Source organism: Thamnophis sirtalis, unplaced genomic scaffold (genome assembly GCF_051295495.1).
Source record: "Thamnophis sirtalis isolate CommonGarterSnake01/CBP01778 unplaced genomic scaffold, rThaSir2_p1.2 scaffold_7, whole genome shotgun sequence".
In the NCBI taxonomy this organism is placed as follows: domain Eukaryota; kingdom Metazoa; phylum Chordata; class Lepidosauria; order Squamata; family Natricidae; genus Thamnophis; species Thamnophis sirtalis.
The window spans coordinates 66,288,092-66,306,196 of record NW_028261387.1 but is presented as its reverse complement, the minus strand read 5'-3'; the positions used below and the strand labels follow the sequence as shown (position 1 = coordinate 66,306,196).

The 18,105-nt window shown below is 40.5% G+C and overlaps 1 protein-coding gene across 4 annotated transcripts in view; it reads right to left on the bottom strand.

Moving 5' to 3' along the window:
- Positions 1–18,105, bottom strand: part of RALY (RALY heterogeneous nuclear ribonucleoprotein) — a 270,649-nt gene that overhangs the window by 37,751 nt on the left and 214,793 nt on the right. For 3 of the 4 annotated variants that reach the window (XM_087720330.1, XM_087720329.1, XM_087720327.1), the window contains one exon: positions 7,684–7,947. In XM_087720330.1, the coding sequence (XP_087576456.1) occupies positions 7,684–7,939 (256 nt within the window). In that variant the 5' untranslated portion in view covers positions 7,940–7,947. Of the gene's footprint in view, positions 1–7,683; positions 7,948–9,036; positions 9,145–18,105 lie in introns of all 4 variants that reach the window. The other variant, XM_087720328.1, reaches the window with a different exon arrangement.

Sequence of the window (18,105 nt, the reverse complement as noted above, 5' to 3'; positions counted from 1 at the left end):
ATGTTTCACAGGCACAACAAAGGCTTTGCCAGCCAGCTGGCTCTCACATATTATGTTTACAGTGGAGGTAATCAGGATTATCCCCAAGGAAATCCTGTGGTTTCTCAATAGGGTTTGTCCAATATACTTTGAGTTGCTTGTGATTAAAACCCCTTCCTGGGCTGCATGATTATTCATGGCTGATTAGTGGACAGGCTGCTTTTTATAATGAGTGAACATGGGAGAGTTGTTGTTGTTGTTGTATCTCATGGCGGCAAAGCCTTGAGAATAAATCTTCTGGATTGTTTTCATTTTTTATTTTATGTTTACAGTGTTTGCCACATCTTGTGCCTAATTTGATTTGGGACTTCTCGGTGTACCAAATATTGCCATCATTTCCAAGGCATCATTTTCAACAGCTGGTGGCATTGCTGAAGAAAAAGCAATATGCTAGACAATGCCTGGGCATCTGCTTCTAGAACATTTGTTTTTCTTGCAGCAAACTGTCAGACCAATCTATAGCAAATTGCACACATCAGGCAGAAATTAGCTGCAAAAAAAGTCACATACACTTGAGGAAGGGAGCTCAGGTGGTGCAAGAACCAAGCTGTGCTTTTTCTGCAATGCCTGTGCAATTTCCTTAAAGAAGGTTTTGGCATTAAATGATAATAACCCTATATTTGGTCAATTAAGACAATATTATAAACAAAAATATCGGAGGATGTTAAGACCTTAGATAATGAGAGATCTACATCCTTAGACAGGAAAGGTTCTGGCTAGCGGGGGCTCTTGACTATTTCTAATGCTGTGTTTGACAGTATTCACTGTTACTAGACAAACAGGAGGAAATGAAAAAAAATATTGAATGGATAACAAGGTAGAATTCAATTTTATATTCCTTAAGGCAACATGCAGCTAAATATAGCAAAAAATATACTAACTAAAAACTAAAACTAAAAACAAAATAAAAATAATAGATACAAGACTAGTTAAATACTCCATGTCAGCATAACTCCACAATGTTAAGCTTAATTGATTAATACAGAACAGAGTTTTTAAATTCTGGGAGTTGAAGTCTACATGTTTTCAATTGCCGACATTGTGAAATCATATCCAGTTATTTGAGTGGACAATGGCTCCAATTTGACAGTGGGGAATAATACAGTTCCATCCTTGTACTATCTTATTTTGGGTGTATAAATTAAAACAAACACAATGAAATGAGATCACCAGATATGCAGAGGGAGTTTGAAATAAGGTGCTATTAATATTTGATCATTCTTAAATCTATCACTTTTTGTTACCAAAATACAAAAAACTCCATACACACATACCCCATACACACAAAAAGCCACACTCCAAGCAGGTATTGTCCTTTTGTATTCACAGCTCTTGTTTGAAGAGCAGGTGGCAACAATGGGCAAGAAGCCTTTGCACAACATTTATTGGATTCCATGCTCAATTGTGACATTGCAGCAGAGGTGGGTTCCTACCAGGTCTTACTGGTTCAGACCGGTTTGGCTGAGTAGGTACTTAACTCGGACTGCCATGCCTCCAAATTGGTTTTATTGTTGGTACCACCATCTTGATTTTTGGTTCTGCGCATTTATTTTTTTCCTTTTCTAATGTGCGCATGCGTAGACCTTTTTAAATGCAAATGCGCACACGGAACATTTTTTGCGCATTGAACTGGCAGTAATGCATTGCAGGATCCTACTTATGCACCCATCATTTCATAGATCAACTATTGCAATGTGCTGTACATCAGCTTGTCTTTGAAGAACATTTGGAAGCTTCAGTTGATTTAAAAAGCAGTGGCATAGGTAATGGCGGCCTTGTCTCACTGTGATCATGGGCATCTTATCTCCATGACTTGCACTGGTTGCCAATGTGCTTCCAGGGGTGATTCAAGATGCTGGTTATTACCCATGAAGTCCTATTTGATATAGGGCTTGGTTATTTGAAGAGCTGCCTATCTTTCATGGTTTCTTCCTGGCCAATAAGAATCAACAAAGTGAGCATGCTCCAGTGGTGGGTTCCAGATCCTGTTGCAACCAGTACAGTTGCAATGGGGCTCGGCGTCCACCACATGAATGCACGCAGCATTTACCTCTTCCGACACCTCCGTGAGACTCCTTGATGCTCCAGCTGCTCGGCGGAGTGTTGCGCAGGTGCCATGCGCTCTGTGCATGTACGCAGAAGTGCCAAAGAACTCAAATACAGGTCAGAAGCTTGGGCGGGTGGGTGGGCCTCCCAGAGCACCAGAACGGAATGGTACCTAGTGGTCCAGGCAGGCACTGGTACGCCCATACCGGGATGTACCACCTGCAACCCACCACTGGGATGCTCCAAGTCCACTCAATAAGCCATCTCTTGGGATCCAGGTTCTATGTTGCAGTGAAGGGGGGTGGGGCAAACTCAAGGTCCATGGGCTGGATTTGGCCCACAGGGAGCTTAGATCCTGCCCATGGGGCCAGTCTGAAAACAGCAAAGGATTGGCCCATGGTACCTCTGCCAGTGAAAATGGGCTTCCAATCTCAGTTTTTGGCTGGGGCGGCCTCCTGCAACCCTCTGCCAATGAAAATGGAGATTGGGAACCTGTTTTTGCTGGCAGAGAACTTGGCACACCACAGGCGGCCCTGACATGAATGACATCAAGCTGGCTGGCCCCCCCCCCGGCCCCCCAAGGTCAAACAAAACCCTGATGCGGCCCTCAATGAAATTGTGTTTGAAACCCCTGTTGTAATGCTTACCCACTGGAATGAAGTCCCATCTTGGATCCAGATAGTTCCCATCCTGATATTGTGAAAGGCCTTAAACACCTGGCTGTTTTTCTAGCTTTTGGGGTAGAGTGATGGAATCCTATGTTGATTGTGCTTAACATATGCTTCCATACATTGTCAGCCCATTACAAATATTTAGTTGGTGGTCTGGCTTCTCTATCTTTTTTATTTATTCCATTAGTCCCCCCCCCCGGGTTTTCTTTATGTTGTGAGCTATTCAGAGTCAATCTGGAATTGGGTGCAATCAAAATTGAATAACAAATGAATAAAACAATTAATAATATTGTTGTTAATTGCATGGATTTGATATCATGATGAAAATAAACAAGTTTATATCTAAAAAAGAGAGGTGGCTTAACAACTGGAATTCAATTTATTCTGAAAGAGGTGATACTGCCTCTAGCTCATCATTAGGAAGACCTCTTGATCCCAACCTAACCCTGCACTCACAACTGCTTAAGTGGGAAAGAGAGAATTCGTGCCATCTTTTGCCATTCCTAAATCAGTCTGATATATGGCAGTTATCCAGGCATGATCATAGGCTAGCCCTAAGGAATAACTGGAATTTTGCATAAATACAAAATGTGGCAGTTAATATGTCAACTTGGGCATAATATAGCAAGCTCCAAAATCTTCACTAATTGTCATTTATTTTCCAATTTCATTTCAAATGTTGCTTGTAATTATTAACACTCTAAATAGCTTAAGCTGCTCCCAAATTGTCTTGATCTGGCTGAGGACTCTAAGGAAGCCAATTATGGAGTATATTGATGCAGGCTTTCACAGCAAGCATCAATGCAGTGTTGATGAGCTTCCAGGCTAATAGGCCATAGTCTAATTATCTGGTATCCTGATGTTTCACCAGCAAGCATGGCTGGCATCTTCAGAAGTAAAAGTGATCTGCTCTATAATGTACTTTCTTGGAAGCTCACAGGAAATTGAGCAGGAACTGCCTGAGCTGTTGAGTTTGTAACATAACTAATCTCTAATTGGATCATATGTTGGAATTTTGAAAATCCAGTTTCTGATTGGTTCCTTGCCTCAAGACAATTTGGTAACTGGCCTACTTGTGACCAGTTCCAAAGGAGCTAATATATGATTGGCTGTCCTTGAAACATACTACTGCTGCTTTTAATTTAGTTGAGACTACTGTAGATTCCAAATGGAATCTATTAATTAAGGGCTTTTATTGAAAAAATAATAAAAATATTTTTTTATAAAATATAGATATAAAATATATCAATAAGGAGCCTTGTTTAACAGGCATATATACTGCAAAGTTGTAAAATTAGGATACTATAACATTTCAGCAAAAATAACCAGACTGAGGTTGAAATTAGAGCTTAGAAGTTTTTAGCTCAGGGGTGTCAAACTGCAGCTCCACAAAGGCTCAGGGGTGTCAAACTGCAGCTCCACAAAGGCAAAAAAAACATTGTGATAGGTCATGTGATGTCACATGATGCAATCGAGTTTGACACCTTTGCTTTAGCTTTTGCCTCAAAGTATCTGATAAGTAATTTAATAATAAGCAGCAAATTGCTTCTTGGAGTCCTTTGCTAATTACAGTAAAGTAGAAAAAATAATAACTTCCACTGAAAGTAATATTTTGGTTTAACACCAAAGGCAATATTAGCCTTTCTATTTCTATGCGGTTCACTGTATTTCTAACACAGATGCTGTGGACATCCTATCCCAATATCTAGGGTGGGCTGGGGGTGAAATGGGCTTTGACTCAACCTAACCAAGACAGAGTGACTGGGAGTCTCTGGAAAAAAGGTTCTTCCATCTTTAGTTTGGGGGATGGGTTGTGAAGAGGAGATGGTAGCTGTGGCTAGGAGGGCCTATGTACACTTTTACAATACAATAGCAGAGTTGGAAGGGACCTTGGAGATCTTCTAGTCCAACCCCCTGCCCAGGGAGGAAATCCTATACCATTCCAGACAAATGGCTATCCAACATCTTCTTAAAGACTTCCAGTTTTTTTTAGTGGTGTGCCAGTTGCACTCATGACTGGACTGGGAGGCCCTGCTTACAGTAACTCATGTCCTTGTAACCTTTGGTATAGACTACAGTAACATGCTGTACACAGGGCTGCCCTTGAGGAGAATTTAGAAACTTCAACTAGTGCAAAATGCAGCTGCACGGGTAGTAAATGGAGCCAGATATATGGCACTTGTAATACCACTTCTGCCTGAGCTGCATTAGTTTCCAGTATATATCTGGGTGCAATTTAAGGTGCTGGTTGTAACCTTTAAAACCCTATTTGGTTTGGGACCAGGTTACCTGAGGGACCGCCTTTTTTCCAAGTTTTCTAGTCATCCAACTAGATTAAATAGAATGGGCACGTTGCAGACATCCAAAGAATGTCAGCGGATGGGGACCAGAAGACAAGTCCCCCCCCCCCCCCCGGCAGTATCCCCTCAAGAGTATTGTCCCTTTGGAGATTAGAATGCTCACAACCCTGTTTGCCTTTCGCAAGGCCCTAAAAATCTGGCTATGTTCCTGAGTCTGGGGTGCTGAATGTGTTAAGGGCCCCTTTTCCTGTATGGCCAAGTATCTCAGCAGCTACAGGTATGTTTATTTTGGATGCTTTTATTGTTTTTTTATTGTTTAAAAATGTTCAGTCTCTTAATTGTAATATTTTTTTGAACTGCAAGTCTCACAGTCATTGACACAGATGGGTGGCTATAGAAATTGAATGAAGTAAATAAATAAATAAATAAATAAATAAATAAATAAATAAATTTCACCTTTATATTTGTCTTGAAAATAGCAGTTTTGGGGGTTTCTTGTAGCAATAATCCAGAAATCCATTGGACAACAGTTAGATACCCCCATACAATAAATATTTGTACATTTTTGCCCATTTTGAGTTGTCAGGATGGTACCTTCCTAAAACATTTAAATAAAAATTCCTGGGGGTTGTGGAAATCTTCAGACAAACTTTAAATGATATACTTGAAAAGGTGTCACCCCTTAATTTAATATAGATAAAAATGGAACTAGGGGGAAAAAAGGCTTTTTCCAGATTATACTCTTTTAAATTCAATATGTTATTGCTAATTTGGTTGAATAAACTTTTATTTTATTATATTGTCAAACTGTTGTGTTTGTCAAGAAAGTGAACCACTTTGAAGAACTTCCTAAAATCAGCATATAAAGAAAAGTAGGTGGATCAGTGAGACAGAATAAGCAGAAAGATGCTTAGAAGTACAGTAAATGGAACCGCATGACTTGTGTGCGGAATTTCCTCCATCTCTGAGGCAAGGGGAATATTAGGGTCTTTTTTGGAGTGGGGTGAGGTAAACATGTGCCATGTCAAGAGCAAGTACTTCAAGACTGCAAAGGTTGCCTGGCTATTAACTGGTAGCAATGAGATACACTCGTTTTGCTATCTCTGTCACATATTTGGCTATTTATAGCCCAGATATGATACCTTAGCTACAATTCTTATTCCAAGGATTTTGGGTGGAGAGTCTTCAAATAAGTTTTTATGTTGGCAACTGCCAGGTCCCTGAAGTTTTCTTAGCAAAGCTTTCTGGAAGTGTTTGGCCTCTGCCTCCATCCCAGAACTGACTGAGAGTGACTATCCCAAAGTTACCCAGCTGGCCTTGCGTCTAAGGTGACACTATAATTCATGGTCTCCCAGTTTCTCGCCTGATGCCTTAACTCCTATATCAAACTGACTTTCTATTCTAGGAATTAGAGAACCATTTATTTTATAATTGTTTTCCACAGAAAACCACAGCATTCCTAAAATTCAGCAGTCCAGTTGGAGAAGTAGCAGGTGCCTTTGAAAACAGGCCATAGGCTCAAGGCTGGACATTGTCTGCTTTATTCAAACTGAACGCAAAGACACCCACAGAAGAGATAGAGAGGGAGGGAGGATGAAATGCCTGTTGTGATGTAAACTCTCTTCCTTACGATGTACTTGTATACAGTCCCTTCACAAATATTTAAAGGGCAGAACCTGCACTGGTACATTACAAGTTACTATTGCCATTTTGGGATCATTGTGGCTGGTTGCAGATGTCTATGATTATAAGTGCAATTTGTCTATTATCGTGATGGTGAACCTATGGCATGCGTCCTGGAAATGGCACATAGAGCCATCTCTCTACACAAGCAGTCACCCGTTGCTCTTCCAGGTTCCGCTGCACCGGCCACCTAGTCTTCCTGCATGCCAGAAACTGGAAGACTAGATGTCCGGTGCACACATGTGTGCCAGAAACCTGAAGAGCAGCTGTCCGGAGCGTGCATATGCACTGGGCGGCTGCTCTTCCAGTTTCCAGCACAAGTGCGCCTGCGCGCTCCCATTTCAGCACTTGGTGTTGAAAAGGTTCTCCAACACTGGTCTATCAGAATAGTCTTCTCTGATTTAAATGGCCCTAGAAATGTCTTTTGAACAAGGGACATCCTTTATTACAAAACATGTACTTTACCAGGAAGCAATCTCTGGTAAAACATGTATGTTACCTGGAAGCAAGCAAAAATACAGCTTCCAAGCAGCTGAACAACTAAGTCCACTGTGCCCATTTAGAACTTGTTAGTGACTTTTGAAGAATCTTAAGATTTCTTAATATTTGTCTTCTAGAGCCGATACTACACTTCTATATTGTTTTGAGACTCTGGAGTGTTTTCAAGCTTATCATTTTGTATTTGCTGAGGTCCTTGACTTTAATCCAAGGTTGAAAAGCCATTCCTCTTGAAATATTATTAGGACAGTAATGTTTGCATGAAGTCCTACTTTACTTCAAATATTTAAAAATTCTTCTACTGTAGAAGACAAATTTAACTGCAGAATGACTAGGGAATATTTATTTTAGTCTGATATGAAAAGTGCTTTTTACAATTCTACAGCAATCTCCAGTTTTCTTAGAAAATACAGGGGAAGACAGAGAGAGATGCAAGGAGACCTTACCTAGAGTCTGACCGGCGAGTACTCTCCCATTCTCCCCTAGGACAGCAGCCCGTGCATGCCTTTCATTTGAATATTGTACAAATGCATAGCCTTTGTGCACAGAGCAGCCCACCACTCTGCCATATTTAGAGAAGATGGTTTCTACATCTGACTTCTTGACCACTGCTGTGTTGAGGTTCCCAATGAAGACCCTGGAGTTGATGGACTTGGGATCATTCTTGTTTGTGATGTTACTTGTCTGTACTTTCAATGACATCTTGACACCTGAGTAAGCAAGATAACAACCTATGATAAGGTCCATCAATGGAGGCAATGGTGTACATACGAGCTTATTGAAAGATCAGCCATCAAAAACGTGCAGAACACTAGGTGAATTTGAAACAAGGTGCAGAGTTTCATACATTGGTATAGTTTAAACAGTGTAAATCCTGAAACAATTTAAAACAACCTCACTTGGACTCCTGCAAAGGAGTGTATAATAGTGGATCACATACTTCTATGCAATGGAAATGGTTTTGCCTGTATTTATGGTCCTCTAAGACTGTGTCCCACATCTGTTTATGGCACAAATGTGTGCCAGCAGCATATTTTTTTCCTGCAGTTTCCCCAGGCCATTGTTTTCATCTCATCCCGAGCCCATTAGCAACAGAGGTGTAAGTTGTCCTTAGTTGTACTGTTGTGGAAGTTTTGTTTTCCTGTAATGCTGATGGCATCCTATGACAGTCACAAATCCATTACACTGGAAGTCAGGCAATTTCAGGTGACAAGTAGTGGCATTGCGGAGACCCTTAGTGCCCATTTAAGGCTGGTGTGAGGATCCACCCTCTGCATGGTTTTTTGTCAGTCTTATCTATTGCCTTTCTGCTGATGTTTCTCTAAAAATTTAAACACAGCAACCCTGTACCAGTGTTACATGGTTTTGCATAACAATGCTAGTGGTATAGCGTATTAATTCACATTAGGTTCCTAGTTACAGAGACATCTTTTCCCCTTGTGCCATCACTCTGCTGAACCCCCTAATTCCCACAGTACTGTCTTATGCCTAGCATATTTACACATGTAGTATGACTCTAGTACTATTGCCCCTCCTCCTACTGGTATTATTATTAGGATTATTATTACTCTTGTTTTATATGTGCACTGAAAGCTTCTACGTCGGAAACAAATTCCTTGTGTGTCTAATCACACTTGGCCATATAAAATAAAGTATTCTCTGCTTCCCCTGCTCTAGTTAAATGCAAATAGCTCTCTATCACAAGCAGTAGAATATGAAACATCCTGTTCAGAATAATAGAAATAGCCTGTGCTTGGTAAATTTTAAATTGTCTATTTGAATTGCATAATAGTACAAACCTGTTAGTTAGCAGTGCTACAAATGCTTCCACTTTGGGTTTCTTGTTAGCTAAGTGCAAGGCTGAATTAGTAAAGTAATGAAATGACAGGACCATTTCCCACTGACATCTGAACAAAACAGAGAAGAATCTGAAAGTTGGCATTTCTTTCTTATATAAATAAATGAGAGAAATTCTAAATAAGTGGGCTGTTTGGGACTCAATGCCTCTTATCACCATAAAGTATAAAAACATAAAGTGTTTTATTCACCTTATTTATTTTATGTTAAAATAGTTATACAACTAGAATAACAATGCTGATGATCCTCAAAACTGTAAAAATAATGACGCCGCAAACCATTGGAATAAAACTCAATAAAAATTCTATGGAAAACTCTATAAAAACTCCTTGCATTTCAGGATGGCACTTGTCTATTCATCAGAGACCATTTTACTGCTTGATTTATGGTAGCATGACATGTGGGAAAAAGCAAGGCAGGGCCTTAAAGGAAGGGGCTTAAAGATGATGTACAGTCTAATTCACCCCATTCCTGTAATAGTGTGTTGATTAGCAACTTTGCCTCCATTGGTTTTTTATGTTCAGAAGAGGACAATGGGGTGGAGTATTCAACCAGTTTCTTTGTCTATCACACTATATAGGCATAATTCAGATTTGGTAATGACTTAGAGGCAGGAGTGGCAATGGAAGCAGAAAACTGCATGCTGGTATATTTTCTGTTGACTTCAGCAATCCAACTTTCAAAGGTGGGATAGGAAAAAAAATGACCAAAAGTTTAATAACAGAATAACAGAGTTGGAAGGGACCTTGGAGGTCTTCTAGTCCAACCCCCTGCTTAGGCAGGAAACCCTACACCACTTCAGATAAATGGTTATCCAATATCTTCTTAAAACTTGGAGCATTCACAACTTCTGGAGGCAAGTTGTTCTACTGATTAATTGTTCTAACTGTCAGGAAATTTCTCCTTAGTTCTAGGTTGCTTCTCTCCTTGATTAGTTTCCACCCTTTGCTTCTTGTCCTGGCCTCAGGTGCTTTGGAGAATAGCTTGACTCTCTCTTCTCTGTGGCAGCCCCTGAGATATTGGAATACTGCTATTATATCTCCCCTAGTCCTTCTTTTCATTAAACTAGACATACCCAATTCTTGCAGCCGTTCTTCATATGTTTTAGCTTCCAGTCCCCTAATCATCTTTGTTGCACTTCTCTGCACTCTTTCTAGAGTCTCCACATCTTTTTTTACATTGTGGTGACCAAAACTGGATGCAGTATTCCAAGTGTGGCCTTACCAAGGCATTATAGTGTTAATACCAACACTTCATGTGATCTTGATTCTATCTCTCTGTTTATGCAGCCTAGAATTGTGTTGGCTTATTGGCAGCTGCTGCACACTGTTGGCTCATTTTTAAATGGTTGTGCACTAGGACTCCAAGATCCCTCTCACAGTTACTACTATTGAGCAAGCTACCACCTATACTGTACCTGTGCATTTCGTTTTCCTTGCCTAAATGTAGAACCTTATTCTTTTCACCATTGAATTTCATTTTATTAGATAGTGCCCAATGTTCAAGTTTGTCAAGATCCTTCTGTATCTTTAGCCTATCTTCTGGAGTGTTGGCTATTCCTGCCAGCTTGGTGTCATCTGCAAATTTGATGAGTTCCCCATTTATTCCCTCATCCAAATCATTGATGAAGATGTTGAAGAGTACTGGGCCTAAAACAGTAGTTACTTGGGATACTCCACTGCGTACTTCCCTCCATGTAGATGCAGTTCCATTGAGGACTATATGTTGAGTGCGGTTGGTCATCCAGTTACGAATCCATCTGGTGGTGATGCTGTCTAACCCACATTTTTCTATTTTATCTAGTAGTAGGTTATGGTCTACTTTATCAAATGCCTTACCTTTATTAAAGTTTGTTTCTTGTAGCATTGAGGAAGAAAGTGTTTAACTATTTCAGTTTCTGTTTGTCTAAATATAGCTAGTTCCAAGACACATGTTCTGTAGGCTAAGGACCAAGGAGGTCTTCATCCCACCTCCATCTATATTCATTAACACATTAAGAAGGCAGCATCTTCTTACTGCTCTTCATTGCACCCTGTTCAAATCCTGTCCTTCCTGGCCATTTGCCATATTTGTTCAAGCAATTCTGCTCTCTCTAGCAAGAGTCACCTGCCTACGATTAAAGAGGAGGGCTGAACACTGTTTTAATATACAGAGCAGTGCTAGCCTTGGAATATCACCGAACAAATCAGATTCACCTTTCCCATTGTTCTCATGCCTTATGAATGATTCATGCCCCAGAGCAATCCAGATGGATTTGCACTCTGAGGATGCAATCTGAACAGAATATAGAGCCACTCTTCATATTTCACTCCTCGTGATGCAGCAACGGTATAATCAGTATGAGTGTCTCAGGTCCCTGTTAGTAATTCTAAAAATCAAGACTCATGAAACAAGAACCTGAATACTCATTTGTTCCAGAGGGCCCATTAGTCATTCTGGTTGGAACCCTTTATTCATTAGTAAGAGGGACTGGGCATGTATGTACGTAAGTACTGATGATGTATGGTAGATGTTTGTGATGGAATAGTAATATTAACAGCCTCATATTAAAATGACCTCAAGGAAGACTAGTTGTGAAAGTAGCTATATGGAATCAGGCTACAATATTTACATTAACTTTATTTAATATGCTTTAGTGGGAATCTTGTTTTTGCTTGTGTATATAATGGGGGGGGACATGATGGTTCAGTGGCTAATATGCTGAACTTGTTGATCAGAAAGGTCAGCAGTTCAGCAGTTTGAATCCCTAGTGCCGTGTAATGGAGTGACCTCCCGTTACTTGTCCCAGCTTCTGCCAACCTAGCAGTTCGAAAGCATATAAAAAAAATGCAAAAAATAGAAAAATAGGAACCATCTTTGGTGGAAAGGCAACAGTGTTCTGTGCGCCTTTGGCATTTATTCATGCCATCCACATGACCATGGAGACATCTTCTGACGGTGCTGGCTCTTCTGCTTTGAAACGGAGATTTGTACCACCCCCAAAATTGGGAACGACTAGCACATATCTGCGAAAGGAACCCTTACCTTTATAATGGGGTATGAGGATTTAGAAAGATTGTCCCCTCTGCTAAAGGTTGTTTGTTGGCAATCATCCCCCCACCAACTTTACTCATTTTGCACCCATCTGACACCTGAAGCTTTTTGCAACATATCTTTAAAAAATATTCTAAATTGTTGATCTGATTTAGCTCCTTTCAGGAAACAAAGAATTAGACTCTCTTCTCTCTCCATATTGGGAGCACAGTGGCTTGCATGGTTAGGATGCTGGGTTGGAAGTCACAAGATTGTGTTCAAAACTTGAGTGCTGCCATGGGGGTGGGTTGGAGCTCCTGTCCTTTTCTCCAGCTCCTGCGTTTGACGTGAGTGCAATGCAATCTCCATATTTGGATTCAAACTGGTACCCTAAATTTATTGCAGGATAAGAAAGGCACAAACATGTTACCAGCAGCTCCAACTTTAAAGCTATGCAATTCCAACCTTTCTAAGTCTGGCTGGACTCTTGATAATTACATAATTTTCTTGGTGACAGTATAAAAGGATTTGGTGTTTCTTATTTCTAGGATATTTTCCAATTTCCCCAGGAATTTCCTGGTGGATCCACACTGAGGTTTTATACAGACCTGATCCTTCTTTTCTGAGACCAAGAAAAATGATCTGCAGTGAATTTAGCTGCAGAATCCCCTCTAACTGATAACATGGCAGCTATTCCTTTTCACAAAGTAAAACAAGACAAAAACCTTAATGTATTTTTACCCATCAAACTAAGTGACTATAGTGCTTTCCAGCAGAAGATACCTTGGGTCTCTGGAGAAATTCACATTTTTAAACTACTAGTTCTCTGGGCGTGGCTTGGTGGGTGTGGCAGGGGAAGGATACTACAAAATCTCCATTCCCACCCCACTCCACGGGAAGGATACTGCAAAATCTGCATTCCCACCCCACTCTGGGCCAGCCAGAGGTGATATTTGCTGACCCTCCGAACTATTCAAAATTCCCGTTACTGGTTCTCCAGAATGTGTTCAGAACCTGCTGAATTTCACCCCTGCCTTGGGTTACCTGCTTGCAATGCAACAACTGAAAATTGGAAGAAATGAAACAGCAATTCAGATTTGGCACTATACACTTGACTTGATATACAAAATTCAAAGGAAGCCAGATTCTTAAGAGGAGTGCCCAAGCCATCTGCCTCCATACATTTCAGAAGTACATAATCTGTTAGGTTCCATATACATAACTTCTTGCCATTGGCTATGCTAGATATGGTTAGAATCATATAATCATATGGCTGGAAGGGACCTTGGAGGTCCTCTAACCAACCTATCTACCCATGGTAGAAGATGTTACATGATAAATGGTTGCCTCAACCTTTCTTGAAAACTTCCAGCAGAGAGATATCACGTCTCTCTTACCATATTTTTTGGAGTATAAGATCCACTTTTTCTTTCCCCCAAAGTGGATGGAAATGTCTGTGTATCTTATACAATGAATATTGTGGTGGGGGAGTGGGTTGGTGTGGTGCCGATCAGCTGTTCTAGAACAGGCCATGGCAGCGGTGAACAGGCTGCAGCAGTGGCAGTGTATGGCCCTGGCAAACAGGCAGTGGCGAATGGGTGGCAGTGGCGAATTGGTGGCAGTGGCGAATGGGTGGCAGTGAATGGGTGGCAGTGAACAGGCTGCAGTGAATGGGCAGTGGCAAATGGGCTATGGCAAATGACCCACAATGACAAATGGGTCAAATGAATACTGGGTGGATGCTGGGAGGCAGAGGCAGATTTTGTTTTCTTGTTTTCTTCCCCAAAAGCTATGTGTGTCTTATAGTCCGGAACATCTTATTGTTGGAAAATATGGTAATTCTTCTTTATTAGGCTAGACATAGGTGGTTCCCTTAACCATTCCTCGTTTGATTTATACTGCAGATTCCTTATTATCTTAGTTACTCTTCTGTGCACTCTTTCTAGGGTCTCAGCATATTTTTTGTATCATGGTGAACAGGGTTAATGTAAGGGTTATTTTTTTTTAATGTAGTGACCAGGATTAATGGGGTTTGAAATCCCTCCAAAATCTGGAGGGTAAAAAGTTCCTTGTCCCTGTATCAGTTTTGTCCCCTTGTCCATACACTTGCAAAACCTCAAAACCTCTTTCCATTTTATTTCTGATGAACAGTGTGAATGTTTTTTTTTTTTAAAAAATAAAAACTCCAATGCCAAACAAAATTCTTGCCTGCCTCTGTTATAGAATAGAATAGAATAGAATTTTATTATTTGTATGCCGCCCTTCTCCGGGAGGACTCAGGGCGGCGAACAATTCAAGGGGGGAAAAAGGGGAACATAAAAAAACAAAATACAAATAATAAAAGTAAACAACAGTCGCACAACCATACATGTCGAGAGGGGAGGGAACTCATCACTCCCAGGCCTGCTGGCAAAGCCAGGTTTTGACGGCTTTTCGGAAGGCCTGGAGAGAGGTGAGGGTCCGAATCCCTGCGGGGAGTTCATTCCAGAGGGCCGGAGCTGCCACAGAGAAGGCCCTCCCCCAGGTAATAGCCAGGTGGCATTGGCTGGTAGATGGCAACCAGAGGAGGCCAACCCTGTGAGATCTAATGGGTCTGTGGGAGGTAATTGGCAGCAGGAGGTCTCTCAAGTACCCAGATCCAATACCATGAAGGGCTTTATAAGTTCCGACTAGCACCTTGAAGCGTATCCGGAGACTGATCAATAACCAGTGCAGCTCGCAGAGGATAGGTGTAACGTGGGTGTACCGAGGTGCACCCACAATCGCTCGCGCGGCTGCGTTCTGGACGAGTTGAAGTCTCTGAATACTCTTCAAAGGCTGCCCCATGTAGAGCATATGTATATGGTGATGCTTTCTTTTCTGTCTGTATGGCAGAAAGACATGGAATCCTTTTCACAAAATGCTGGTGTACGATGCCATGTTCTTCTAAGGTTTCCACCTGAACGCTGAGTTAGCAATGAAATCCAGCATCTGATAAGCTTTCCTTCTTTTTTGTAATCCCTATTCTCTTAACAAGATGAAAGAAAAGAGCGGAATGGAATGAGTTATTTTTCACTCCAGAGCATCAGTTTACACCGAGGTTCAGCCTGATTGATTGCAAACACCTTCTGGACACTTGTTAAAAGCCTAAGAGACTGTGCTCCTTTCCACTCCACCTTCAATGAATTATAGTTTGTCTTAGCAAAAACATTAACTTGTTTCTGTGAGCAAATGGAGAAACTGTATGCTCAACTACATAATGGCATCTGAAAACCAATAGTGCACCATTAGAGAATAGAACTCACTCATTCATAGTGAATTTCATTACTGGAGAGAAAACACTGTTTACAAACACTGGTGTAAAGCCATAAAAATGTTTGATTCAGCCTAAATAATGCATTCATTAATACATTTCAAAATATTGCTGCCAATGTTGTGTTTCAAAAGAATGTTATTAGTTTTCATAGTGCTTTATTATTTTTCCTGTTGCCATTATTGTCATACTAACTAGTAATTTAATAATCCTCAGGTAAGGTTGAGAAAAGCAGATTAATGGTTTTGCTGTGAAAATGATGCACTAAAGCTAGTATACCACGAAGGCTTATTGAGTGCTGGAGACATCAAACTGGCCTACAAGAAAGACAAATGAAGACTAGAACAGAGACATGGCCAGACGAAGTGTTACATGCCAGTACATTAAAAAAAGCAGACAAAACAAATAATAAAAGCAAGAAAGGTAAAGAAAGAGACGGAATGGTTGGATTCCTGCTGCAAAAGACCAAGTCTTATGAACAAATGTTTACAAAGCCAGAATTGAGAAGACAGCAACAGATAGCAAATATGATGTTTGCAAAGAAGCTGAAGAAAGACTGAACTGCCTAGTCAGCTGCTGCAAGAAGCTCACACAGATTGATTACAAATAACGGTAGGACAAAGCAGCAATAATGGTGCAATGGGATATTTGCAAGAAATAGCACTTGCCTAGAAGTAAGAACTGGTGGGTCCAGAAAATAGATGAAGTAATAGAAAATGAAGAAGCTAAAGGATACAGGGCCTTTAGAATTGAAAGAGACAAACATAGGGCCAAAGCATCGGGAGCATCACCTGATCACTTGTCATTGGCATTGACAAAATTACCACCAGTCAATTGCAAAAGGCAGCTTTATCTGGAACAGCTTACATCTTGTGACGATGCCTTTGACGTTATCAACATCTGAATATCCCAGATCATTGGGAAGGACTCAATAGGTAGATAAAAAGTGTCAAATCCACTCTATATATTTGTGCGACCAATTATAATTTATTAAGTGGTGCAGTGGCCTAGAGGTGGAGCTCTGGCCTCACAATCAGGATACTGTGAGTTTGATCCTAGGTAGAGGAAAATATTTCTGTCTATGGGCACAGCGAGGATACATCTGCTGAACAAAACTCCACATTGGCAACAGGAAGGGCATCCAGCCAGTAAAAACTCAGCTCTATTCAGTTGCCCAGACTCCACCCCGCAAGGGATTATGGGGTCATTAAAAGAAAGATGATTATGTGCCGGTCAACTCCCATCAACTTTTTTTCCCCCCATCAACTCTGGGCAGCTTATAATTGTTGAAGCATTTTAAAACTAAGAATTATAGAAAGCATGCATGCCCACACATAAAGCATCACAAGATAGAAGAACAACAATGGCAAATAAATAAACAAAAGGGGAAGAGGAAAAAAATGTGTGAGTGGGTGGGCATCAATCATCTTTGTAATGTATTGAGATTGGAAAGGAGATCAACAAACCTTGATTTTAACACTTTGCCGACAATAAATATAACAATGAAAGGGCACTGTTCCTTTCTTAAATGTAAGAGCATAAGATAATATAAAAATGTGGTTGGATTAATTCAAAAGGCATCTAGGCCAACATTTTGTATCCCACAGCACCTGACCAGCTGCATTCAGGCAACCCACAGGCATGGAAAATCTGTGATTTGACATTCTCCACTGTTACCCCTTAGCATTTATGATATACTGTATGTATGATTCAGGAGACAGCATATACATCAGGACTAGTCATCATTAATAGAACAATGGATTTGTTTAGTTCCCTCTTAAAATCATTTAAATGGATGGTCAACATATCTGACAGAAATGAATTATGTAGATTAATTAAGCTCTGTAAAGTAATTCCTTTTATTGGCCATTTATCTGCGTACATTCAGTTTAGATAGATTTTCTATATGTGTGAGGAAACTTATAATATCTCCAATTAGATTTACATATCATACTTTCTTTTATATACCTCTGTCCTGCCTCTCCTTACCTATCTTTTCTCCAAATTGGAAACCTTACTCACTCCAATCTGTACATCTAGGGGAGCTTTTCAAACTAATTAATCATGTGGATTTGCCTTTATTGGATCTTTTCCATCTATAAGATATTTATTAAGTGGTTTGACCAAAATTGTTCAATGTATTCCATTTGTATTTAGAGCCAAGGTGGCGCAGTGGTTAAATGCAGCACTGCAGGCTACTGCTAGATCAGCAGGTCAGTGGTTCAAATCTCACCGGCTCAGGGTTGACTCAGCCTTCCATCCTTCCGAGGTGGGTAAAATGAGGACCCAGATTGTTGGGGGCAATATGCTGACTCTCTGTAAACCGCTTAGAGAGGCCTGAAAGGCCTATGAAGCGGTATATAAGTCTACTGCTATTGCTATTGCTGCTATTTTCACCAAAGAGCTATACATGGTGATTTGGTGATTCGAAACTGGACCTCACTGGTTAAAAAAAATACACCATGATTTGAGGGGAAAACTAGCATGGAGAAGCATAGTACTGTAGGAGAAACCTGACAGTCAAATCCTCCTATGTAAGAAGTGCACATCTGAAGAAGAATATTTGAAAATGCTTCCAAATATTATTCAGATAGAAATATATTGATTATGTATGTGAACTGGATTGACTCCACTGCAGATTGGAGCTAAATGCAGTGTTTACAAGACCACTGTTATATCAAAGGAAAGGAAAAGGTACGCCTGGTGC